The 11514-nt window shown below is 42.2% G+C and overlaps 1 protein-coding gene across 6 annotated transcripts in view; it reads left to right on the forward strand.

Moving 5' to 3' along the window:
• The window catches only part of JAKMIP2 (janus kinase and microtubule interacting protein 2), a 43715-nt gene extending 32823 nt beyond the window's left edge, over window positions 1–10892 (forward strand). For 4 of the 6 annotated variants that reach the window (XM_040078037.1, XM_040078040.1, XM_040078038.1 and 1 more), the window contains 3 exons: window positions 1577–1642; window positions 2255–2327; window positions 6821–10892. In XM_040078037.1, the coding sequence (XP_039933971.1) occupies window positions 1577–1642; window positions 2255–2305 (117 nt within the window). In that variant the 3' untranslated portion in view covers window positions 2306–2327; window positions 6821–10892. Of the gene's footprint in view, window positions 1–1576; window positions 1643–2254; window positions 2328–5325; window positions 5480–6820 lie in introns of all 6 variants that reach the window. The other 2 variants (XR_005703121.1, XM_040078039.1) reach the window with 2 other exon arrangements.
• The last annotated feature ends 622 nt before the right edge of the window (window positions 10893–11514 follow it).

Below are 11514 nucleotides of genomic sequence, written 5' to 3' on the forward strand. Positions count from 1 at the left end.
TGGCTCATATGGCACAGGAGAGCTGTCTGTTTTTCCAGATACTTGTCCCTCTCAAGTGGGCATTTGTACTTTTCACTGTTGAGATAAGGTACTGCATTTCACCTTCAAAGACTGATGTTTGCAGCTCCGCAAGGTGCAGAATGGCAAACTGACACAAAACCAGCACATTGAATAATGTGAAAGTTGCACCGTGAAACAGATCTGACTCAGACGTTTATGGGAGTAAGAGAAGAAGCACATCCCCAGTGGTTAGGGAGGTTTGGTTCACAGGAAGGCTCAGTTCTCATAGTCTTGCCTGATCCTGAATTGGGCGCTTGAGACCACCCTTAACTTTTGTTGCCAGGCCTGTGCCGCAGAAGAAGCTTCTTGATTTTAAACATGACAGCTGCCCCGAGGGACACTGCCACAGCAGTTCTGGCTTCTCAGAACAGCTCTGAGCTAGCCTCAGTTGCAGGCACAGGGTGGAAGCGGCTGAGAGGCAAAGGAAGGAGGAGGTAGCCAAGCAATAGGACAGGAGGCTGTGGGTAGAAACTGTTGCATGGGAGGTTCCACCTGAACATGAAAAAGAATTTCTTCATTGTGCGAGTAACCAAGCACTGATCACTCAGATCACTCAGAGAGGGTGTGGAGTTTCCCTCCCTGGAGATATTCCAAGGCCATCTGGATGCAATCCTGTGCCATGTGCTCTAGAATGGCTCTGCTTGAGCAGGGAGGTGGAACCAGGTAAACTGCTGTGGTCCCTTCCAGTCTGACTCATTCCGTGATTTTGTGGTTCCACAGAATTTGAAAGCTGCTATAAGCTAGTCATCTCATCTTCAGACATTGAGGAAGACAGTCACAGGTCACCTGTGACCTGGTTCTCCAAGTGCTTGGGCTTTCAGGTGTCTCCTGCTTTGCCTCTTTGAATTTTTGCTATTTGCTGGACAGCTGTCTTATGACGTGACTTAATTAAAAAAAGAAACTGAGATTCAAGGCCTCATTTTTCATACTTAGAAGGTCTGTTTTGGGGGATGTCTCTCCCATGCAGGCAGAAGTTTAAGTCGTGCTACATAATTTTTTTAAAGTAGCTAGCTCTGTTAAAAATACATACCTTGTCTATAAGTTACATATATGTCACTCACCACAAAATCAATAGTATTCATTCATAGTATTGTATACATTTGTCATTTTGGACCTAATAATAACACTTTAATCCTCTTTCAGCACATCAAGCTGTGAGAAATCTTAATGAATCATGATAGAATTCTAAAGATTAGAACCATGATCTTACGCTTTTCATCTGTTTAACACAGAATTAATAAACAGATAATTCGAAAAGGGATCATTGATACTAATTTCCAGCATTTAAATATCCAGTTACATATATGCATGATCATATTTTGAGCAGTTGCACACGTGGTAAAGCTGTGGTCTGTGGGATGAGTGGATGGAGTCACAATAAGACACAAGATTATCCCTGCCACAGAAATGGATTTGTTAATTTCTAGGCTTTTGGTACTTGGAGCATTAAGCTACATTTTCAGTGGGACACATTTACTGAGAATTTAGTGTAGATGCTTTCTTTTCTGATTTTCAGAGGATACGAGATTTAGAAGACAAAACTGACATCCAGAAGAGACAAATTAAGGATCTGGAGGAAAAGGTTGGTTCTGTTATGCTTCTGAAGCACACTGCTGAACTTGTTTTGAAAGTAGTGATCCAGTTCTCTTGATGACCTTTCTGTCATAAAACAAAGTACTGCTCAGTCAGCTGCACCTGTTGGTGGTGGTCCACTGTCCTTTCTTTTCAGTTTCTGTCACTAGATACAGACTTTAATCTTAAAATACTACATTATATTATTAAACATGCAATGGTGAGTGTTTGGGGTGTGTGTGTGTGTATGTACCTATAAACTTAACATACATGTGTACATATATATTTATATATCCAGGCTATTTCTAGCATGGATTGCAGCCACTGTTTTTTAAACACACTTAAAAATGCGACGCATGCTATTTTGATATCCAGCTTATGACTTGTGAACCCATGGGGTATCATGATGTGACAGTTACACCTAAGGCTTTCAATATGGTGCCAATTGTAATCCATCACCAAAATCATTGGGATATGTTTTCTAAGCCTGGGATGTAATGAGGGAAATAACTGTTTTCTGAATGAAGAAATATTCTAACTGTTCTACAGAGTGCAAAAATAATTCTGATGTTTACAATGCCATTACCTTTCATTTTTACATGATCTTATTTTTCTTCTGCAGTTTCTGTTTCTATTCTTGTTCTTCTCTCTTGCCTTTATTCTTTGGCCTTGATGTCAGTGTGCCTCTTGGAAAGGTAAGACTGTTTGATTTATTTCCTCAAAGCTAGCACTTCTTGCACAGAGTGGAGGATCACATCCTTGTGTGTTCTTGTGGATGTTTGGAGTCAGCGAATGCAGCAGGTTGTTGTCAATTTGTAATAGTTCACAGCAGGGGCTGATTGTACTGCTGAGCTGCTGGTGATATTGTGCTATTCATAATTGTAAAAATAAAAGCTAACAAGGAATTTCACAGAATCAAAAAGCCAAGGGAATTGCAGGGGAGATTCAGTGTTGATGTTTACAAAGGGATGCAGATGGAAAACAGTTAAAATATCCTCAACTGTAAACACATGCTGAACTAACACTCAGGAAGGATTTTAAAACAGGTAGAGCTCTGTGTCCAGCAGCAGGAAAAATACAGAGAAGGGCAAGGAAGAATGATCAGCTGCTGAGAGACAGGAAAGGAGAGATAGAGAAAAGGAAGGATTTTTCTGGTTCAGGAAGTGGCACTGATTAAAGGAGGTATTGGAGAGGTCTAAAAAGTTTGTCATAGAATGGATGGATGGACAGACAGGCAGCTTGCTATTATTCACTGTTTAATGCAAACAATCACCATGTGATAAGCTTAAAGTAAACAAAAATTTATAGTTAAGGATACAGGTTGTAAAGAAGTCTGTCACAATATGCTTAGCAGCTGAAAGTTCAGAGTTCAAAAAGTAATGTGAAGATGGGGAATAACTATAATGGTCAGATAACTATAATAGTCCCATTTTTCTCTGTGGCTAGCCACTTCCAGAGCAAGGATGCTGGGCTAGGACAATTTTTCTTTTGATCCAGGATAACAAAAGTAGAACATAGCCTAGAAAACATAATGTTAAAGTCTCAAGAGCTTGTAGTAACAGAGCATAATTTTCTGATTAGTGGACAGACCCATACCATTAAATTTCTCAGTCTCTCTTGGCTCTGGCTTCAGCTGTGTCAGTGAATAATTCCTCTGCTCTGCACTTGAGACAAGCGGAGATACAGTTGTGTGAAATATGTTCTGCCATGCCCTTCCACCATTTGTACCAGCTTATTCTTTGTTTCCAGATACAATTCAAGGTATTGATTATAATTAAGTGGCATGGGTACAGTTTGGTGGGTTTTCCTTTTCCCTTTAAGGAAGAGCTCCTGCTTGTGCTTCATTTCATCTAGATCAGAGCTTTCATTTTCAGTTTTGTGCTGATGCAGAGACAACTCTCAGAATTATCCATGTCAACTGGAATCCACTGTACCCTTGTTCAGCCAGACCTCAAAATGAATGTTTGCATGGGCTGAGGCAGCAATATACATGGAGGTTGGCTTGAATGGGGAGCGACCCATAGAGAAGGATTAGGAGAAATGTGAACACATCAATGATCACAGCTCTTGTAAACAACAGTAAATATCATTATCGAGTTGCTGCTGTTTAAAACATACTGCTTCGATCCAGGGATCATGAAACACATTAAGTTATGACTGCATACTTAGAAATCCTGCAGTAAGAGCACAATTGAGAACCATGGTACAGCGTGGTGTGGCTGTGAGATGTTTTAAGTGGCTGTGACTGGGTGAAAGTTTGACTTTACAGTTTCTTGCTTATTCACAATGGAGAAAAAAAAATAGAAATTCTTCTGAAGCAACCAAATTATGGACAGAATAATTTTAAGAAGCCAAGGTTTTCACAGATCACAGTAGTAGCAAATAACTTTATATGACTGTGTCTTTCACAGTACCACAGAATCATGAGTCCAGACCAAGCAGTCAACCTAGAGGGAGATTCCAAATAATAATAAAAAAAAAATCTTGGATTTAAGGTGCACCTTGAAAAATCACAGGAAGTGGTAGTGACATTTGCAAGAACCTGTCTGCATGATTTTTTTTTCCATTTGCCTGTACCATTGTCCTTTTTCAGTTCCTATCACAACTAGAATAATTGTGCAGCATATGAGAAAAACTTGGGCAATAAGAGGTTCAGAGTTTTCTGTATATACAGTTTGCACCTACATTTTCCACCAGTGTGGGTATGGCATTGGTTCTCTAGTGAGTATTTGCCTCTTCTAGTACAGCTACAGAATTGGTGAGAAGCTTATGTCCTAGTTTGACCAGTACCAATCTCTTAATATCATTTGCTGATAACATGTCCTTTTGGCCTAATTTGAGGGCAGATATTGGCTGGTTAGAAAAGCTAATGAGATGCTTAAGGTCAGAACTCCATATTTTTCCTAAGTTCTAGGAGGTTTGCTATTTTTCACTTGGAGTCATTGTGCCTCCGTGGGCTGCTGGGTCCTGTTCAGCTCTCACTCTCCACTGAGCTGATGCACACATTGCTGTCATGTTCCTTGAACAGGACTAATAGTTGAAACAATGTAAACATTTCTGTGTTGACTGTAGGGGTGATACAACCATCCCAGTTGCACAGTTGACTGATGTCATTGCATGAGAATTTACATGGGTCCCTTAGGGACTGTGTTAAGACTTCAATTCCCTCCCCACCCTCCACCCCCCATACTGGCCCAACCTCCTTCAATGGGTTTTCCTCTTGTTTTACGTAACATCTGAGGTTTAGCAGGTGTAAATCCCTTTGGGACCACTTGAGCCCAGGAAGGCTGCTCTAACTTCCATGTTTCACTCATTGAATTCACTGTTGCTCCATAATGGCTGGTCCCTGGAGCACACAGGGGTCTAGTTCCCCACAGAGAGGATAAGAAGCATCAGCAGGAGCTGAAATGTGGCTTACAGCCCCAGAAAGCCTGCTAGGCAGTTGTGGCACTCCTAGGACTACCTAGGAGATGAAGGATTCTTTTGCCTTTCTGATCCTGCTTTTGCATATTTGGCTTTATGAACATCAGGTAGGGATCAACAAGACAGATTTCGGTGAGCTGAGTGACAGAGGAAGGAGCCATGACAGTGGTGGAGATACAGTGATTTAGAGAATCAACATTGACTATGAAAGTGGAAAAATCTTATGGGTGAGGTGTGTGTGGGGGATATATAAACTCAATGCTTTTCCAGAGGATCTGCACTGCTGTGAACTCCCTTGAACTGTAAAGACAGCTGCAGCAGGTCCAGCATCACAGCACGCATGATACCTGTAGAGTGTTTTACCAAGGCCAGTCACTCCACAGGTGCAAAGCATCAAGTCTTGTAGCAGTTCCTCAAAAACAAGGTAATGGTAAGCTCCTCATTCCCTGCCTTCACCCCTGTATTTTCCTCTATGGGATCCTCTCCCCTCAATACCTGAGGGGAAATCTCCAGACACAAGCAATTTGGGAATGGTGTTGGCAAGATGGAGAGGGATTTTAGCAAAGTCATATTTTCTGAGGCTGGAATACATGGAATTGGAGAGAATAACTTTGATTTGTGTTGCCCTTTTGCATTAAAAAACTCCTGCCTACCCAGGTGATTTAATTCAGCAAAGGTGAGCATGGCATGGGGAGTGTGCCATCAGCATTTCTTCTTACAACTATTGAGCTATATATATTGTCATATATGTAATATGCTATATCTATTGCAAAATTGCCTTACTTCCACTGGATGCGAGTGAACTGTCTTAGCCTTATAAGGGACTTCAAACAAATCCCTGACAAGACAAACAAAAAACCCAGCTCATCCTAGGGAGCCACCTGGTGGTGAGAAGTCTTTGCTTTTGTTCATGCCTTGGTGTAGTTTATCCTTTACCAATCTTTTAACCAGCAGAAAGAAACCCACAGTGTGGTTACAGATGAAACTTTCTGGTTTCCTTCTCACCCACAGTGAACACAGGACTCACTGCCATACTGAAATAACAAAGGACAAGAATGTGCAAATAAAGGAAGCCATGTGCAGCAGATACAGTATCCAGAGCAGAAACCCTCTAATTCCTGTTTATGTGCGATTTTTCTACCTGCATTTTCTCTGTGCTTGTGAATATACATATTCACTTATTTGTAGTCACATAAGGAAGTGTGATCTCTGTGGATTTTGCACCCAGTGAATTTTATTATGTAGGCTTGAATGCTGAGATAACAAAGACAAGATATGCCTTTTTTTTTTTCCTGGTCTCAAAGCCGAGAACAAAAATTTTTTTCCATAGGTAGTGTAGGCTTTCTCAGAACAGCAGCAGTTTTTGTTTGCCTCAGTGCTGCATTAGCCAAAATTCCAGGCTTGCTTTGACACCCCAAGGATATTGCCTGCTGCCATGGCTCTTGCTATGGGTGAATTTTAGGCAGCTTTTGTTCTAGAGTCATTGAAACTTAATGCATAGTATTCATGTGAAGATGCCCTTCGGACCTTTTATGCACACAGGATTGCACTTTGAGGGGTTTAAATGGACAAGCTTAGCAAAATACACAGAATTCTCACAAGAGCTTTTCAGACAAAACCAGTTTCACACTGATAGCTGTAAGAACTGACTTTTTCGGCTTCCTGACTGATTGATTGTATCTTGGCAAAGCTGGGATAGATAGGTGGAGTAACTTACACACTTACACCTTATCTGATACAGATTTTTTTTTTTTTTAACTTTTAGAGTGCCCGACCAGAGCGTTAAGTCCTTATAAAGGCAAATGCTTCCACCCCTCGATGAAGAGAATATTGTTTACACCTATTTTCAAAAGTATAAAAATGAACAACCTGTAGCCAAGACTGCAACCACCTTGTATTTTAAAGCCATCACTCAAAATTTGTTACCTGACAGTTCCTGTCTAAAGCTATGATATATGCTGCATCTAATGAAATCCCGTGTGTTGAAATTACAAAAGGGGAAGAAAAATAAACTGACAACCTACATCACCTAGGAAGAACTTAAAGGGAAGGAACCACTTTCAGCTGATCAAGTCAGTGTGTCTTGGGCATGGAACCAAAGCTAAAATAGAAAAATCTATTCCTGCTGTGCAGGTAAATCATTTTAATGTCACCCTATCATCTGACAAATGGATCAAAAACGAACAGATCAGAGTAGGAGAAACTCAAGAGAGGCTGACAACAAAGTGCTCAATTTGAAGTGTGTGGCTTTCTCGTGGCAGGGACTCCTACTCGCCCCCTTTGGTTTTAACCTCAGGAACAAATGTCAGCTGCAATGTGGAAGGAAGAAAGGAAAAAAGAAAAACGGTTTGGGCTATTGCAGGATTGGAAGGACAGGGTCACCATGTTCTGTGCTTGAGCACAGCACCACCTGCCTTGGCCAAGGATTGGAAGAAGAGGATGTCTGGCATGCGGAGGGTTTCCAGGGGAGTTGAAGCCTTATCTCTCCTCACCATCCCTCCAAGAAGAACAGCCTGTTTATTATCAGATACTTTTCATACTCTGTAAAGACTGCCATTGAGCTAATAATTACTATACTTGGTTTCACTATAGAATAACCACTGAGGATTACTGAATTGGACCTACAGAGTAGCTTCTGAGAATAAAATGTTGGAGGACAGGGCAGGGAGGAAAGCTAATCCCCTTATCCATGTGACATGATTCACAAAGCATCAGCTTCCAACTGTTTTGTCCCAGCTTGGAAAAAATGTTCAGCTTATTAACTGACTTTGTCCGTTGGCTTCCTAATCAATGATACACAGACCAAAAATGGGGAAGAACTTAGTGAACACAATCTTATTACAAATAAGAAATATTGCTAGTCTGTTTAGATTTTTCCACAGTTAAGAGTAACTAAAGGTAATTTTCATTTCAGAGCATTACTTAACCTCTGTAGTCACAAAGCATGGAACCCAGCCTTGGTGCCAACCTGAGGTCATAGGTCCATGCACCCCTGTACTCTTTCAGAAACATCTCTGAGGAGCATAAGGCCTGCAGCAATCTCTGTGAGGGTCCTGTGCCAAGGGAAGCCAGAGCTGCACCCACCCTCCCTTTTTCACTGATGGACTGACAGTGCACTTCTCAGTGCCTCTGGTTTCATTACCTGGGCAATGGAGTCCTGCCAGTTCAGACTTCGGCTTCCAAGGCTCTGTCTTCTGCGATGGAGCCTTAATTTTAACTGGAGGAAATGGATTTCTGTACTACAAACTAGAAAATTAAGGGCCAGAATACAGCTTGTGCGTTACTTACACCTTCAAAGCAGGGATCGTGTGTACCAACAACTTACGCACATCAGAAGCTTTTAAAGTGGGTTTTTTTTTTTCAAAGAGCTTCTCCTGGTGTTGCCTGTTTACTTTGACAGATGAAGCAGCTGAGGCAAAAAGCAGTGAGGTCACTTGCCAGGGCAACTCAGCACATCAAAAGCAGTTCCTTAGCCATAGGAAGAAGGACGTTCTTTTAGTATCAAGGATGCCTGCCCCTCACAGATACTTTTTTTTGGCCAGAGTAGCTTTTAATTAGTAATATCCATTTGCCCAACTGCATTGCAATTCTGAGCTCAGTTTCTCCACAAAGACTACTAACATCCTTATTTCTTGAGTGCCAGTACATAGTGTTAAGCTTTGAATCGAAAAGGAGAAGTTATTAGCAAGTGATTTTTTTTTTTCCTGCTCCTTAAAATTAAATTATATAATGACCACATCCTCTTGAAACACTCTGGTTCAGCCTAGGGGTGTATTGAGTTCTGGCACCAAGCTGCATGTTTGCTTGTTCATTTTTTAAAAAGAAATATGCTTGTAGGTAGATACATTATGTGACTGCAGGCACATTGCGTGCTTTTTGTTCAAATTCCTTTTCCCTGGCAGAAGGCTTTGTGAATAAGGTTGACCCAAATGTACATGTGCTTTCCACAGGTTAGGAGCTCCGGAGTTGGGCCCTGGAAGAGTGGCCCCACTCCTGTGACAGCTGGAGATCTCTGAGAAGCTTAACATATTGTTAGTTGCAAAGAGGGGGCTTTCTCTCTGGTTATTCCTTCTTCCCACCTCACTCTTTTCTCCTCTGTTGCAGCATCAGGTAATTTTACACCTTCAGGCTGTTTTTCTGTGTTAGGGCTGGCAGTTAAAGCACTGAGTTCTTGCAGAAGAATGAGCAGCACTTGGTTTCAGTGATGGTGCAATAATTTCCACCTCTGGTTTGGTTTTAAAAAAATAACATAGAAATGTTCATTTCAGGCAATTGTACAGAAGGTTTATGGCACAGATAGAAATACACAGTTTCACAGCATACCTGACTGGTCTTGTAGCAGGCTTCATCATTTACACTCCATGAGCCATGTTATCTTTACTTTTTTTTTTTTAATCTAATTTGCAGTCCCTCACTCCTGTGTGTATACATATGCATGCAGGTATTGCATTCCCAAGGGCTCAGGGTGGGATGGGGGCTGCTAGTCTGACTGCAGCAGACCTGGGTCTGCAAACTTTTCAAAGATTGTTCTTCACTCCAGGGAGCTGAACCACCACTGCTTTACTCTCCTTGCAGCGTAACACATGCCATGCCTAAAACACACTTGCTCATATGAGTTAATACGAACTTTCTGCTATCAGCTAGATCAAAATGAGATTAATGTCTCTGTGTGTGTGTATATATATATATATATACACACATGTATCTCTATGTATATGTACATATATATACATATATATGCATACACTTACCTATTCCCTGTTGTATATAGAAATTATTGCTATGATTTACGAAAGTATTACTTCAGTCTAGGCAGGGGGAACTGAATAAAGATTGTTTAGCTGCCACAGCTGGTACCGTCCTCCAGGTTTATTTTCACATCTCATGGACAACTAATTTTTTGATTCTTTTTTCTGGACCCATCTCTGTTCTTGGACTGTTAATCCTGGGCTTTCTGCTGTTCCTGATGTTCATTGAAGCAAAGGATTGAGGAACCTCTGTCAGATTTGTCACTGCTGCCAACCTCCCCTCCCCAAAACCAAGAAGAAAAATAAAAGTCAATTTACTGCAGCCTTTGAGAACAGCAAATACACCCCTGGATCCCTCCCATGCATCCCTTCGAGGCCTGTTCAGGTGTAGCAGCACTCCAGGCTATCCATCCAAAGCAGAAGGTGAGCCACAGAAGGTAGTACAGGTCATCTTGACCACAATTTGACTTGCTGCTTTTTTTTTCCCAAAGACCAAGTTGGGAGATTTTGAAGACTATTTTTTTAATTTAAGCACTTCAGATGAGGGCCTGGTTATGTAAGATGAATTTAGGCAATTTGGGTTGCAGTAAGGAAATGGTACTTGCAGTGTTAGCAGCCTGGCTCACAGCTCCATCCTCTCCTACTGATGTGCTTGAAGGACAATGGAGTGGGGTTTTTTAGGTGGTGTTCATCTTCCAACCCCCTACCAACATCTCCGTGGGAAACATCCTAAGAAACCCAAAGCTTTCAGTTCTGTGGCATCTCATGAGGACTGCCCAGGCCAGGCTCTCCCAACGTGAGCAGGGCTGAGAGAACAAAAACACAGCTGCTGGTGATCCAAAGGATTTTCTCTTCCCCTGCCCTCTCTCACATCAGCACCTCTGTGGTTTCATATATACTTTTGTTCCAGAATTTTTTGGTGTCTCTTCCAGAAGAAAATTGTCAATGACTTGGCAGAATGACCCTTTGATAAGCACTGGACATGTATCTGTACTATATGTATTAACGTGTAGGAGAGAATCCTTATTGTATGTAAAGTTTTATGAATGGTTATTTTTTAATTTATGTATTTAATATAGGATTCAATGACCTCTGGTGTTTTAGTTTGTATAAAAAATAAAACAGCTTTTTTTTTTTTTTTTTTTTTTTTTTTTTTTTTTTTTTTTAAATACCGCTTTACAGAGATATTCAGCATATCTGGAGTCTGTTTGGAGGATCACGCTCAAGCTGAGCCACGGAGGCACATGCTGGGGCACGGGGGGTTGTGACACAGCAAGGGATGGGGGGGGTACATTGCGGTGGGAAGTACATCGATTAAGGAGTGAGCGTGGTCCTGGAGCGATCACTTGGAAAAGGGTGGGCAGGTAGTCCCAGCGGGGGCCAAGAGTTAATTGCTATTTTCCAGGCCTGAGCAGAAACCAAAACAAGAAGAGCAAGCTGCTGCCTTTCTGGAGTCCGCGGCGCACGGTCTGAGAGCTCTTGAACGCTCTTGCCGCAGTTTGAAATAAAAAACCGCCGCGCGCTGCCTTCAGCTGTGCCCGGGGCTGAGGCGGGGCAGGGGCCGGGGCAGGGGCCGGGACTGAGGCGGGGCAGGGGCCGGGGCAGGGGCCGGGACTGAGGCGGGGCAGGGGCCGGGGCAGGGGCCGGGACTGAGGCGGGGCAGGGGCCGGGGCAGGGGTCGTGACTGAGGCGGGGCAGGGGTCGGGGCAGG

This window comes from Hirundo rustica, chromosome 14 (genome assembly GCF_015227805.2).
Source record: "Hirundo rustica isolate bHirRus1 chromosome 14, bHirRus1.pri.v3, whole genome shotgun sequence".
Lineage (NCBI taxonomy): Eukaryota > Metazoa > Chordata > Aves > Passeriformes > Hirundinidae > Hirundo > Hirundo rustica.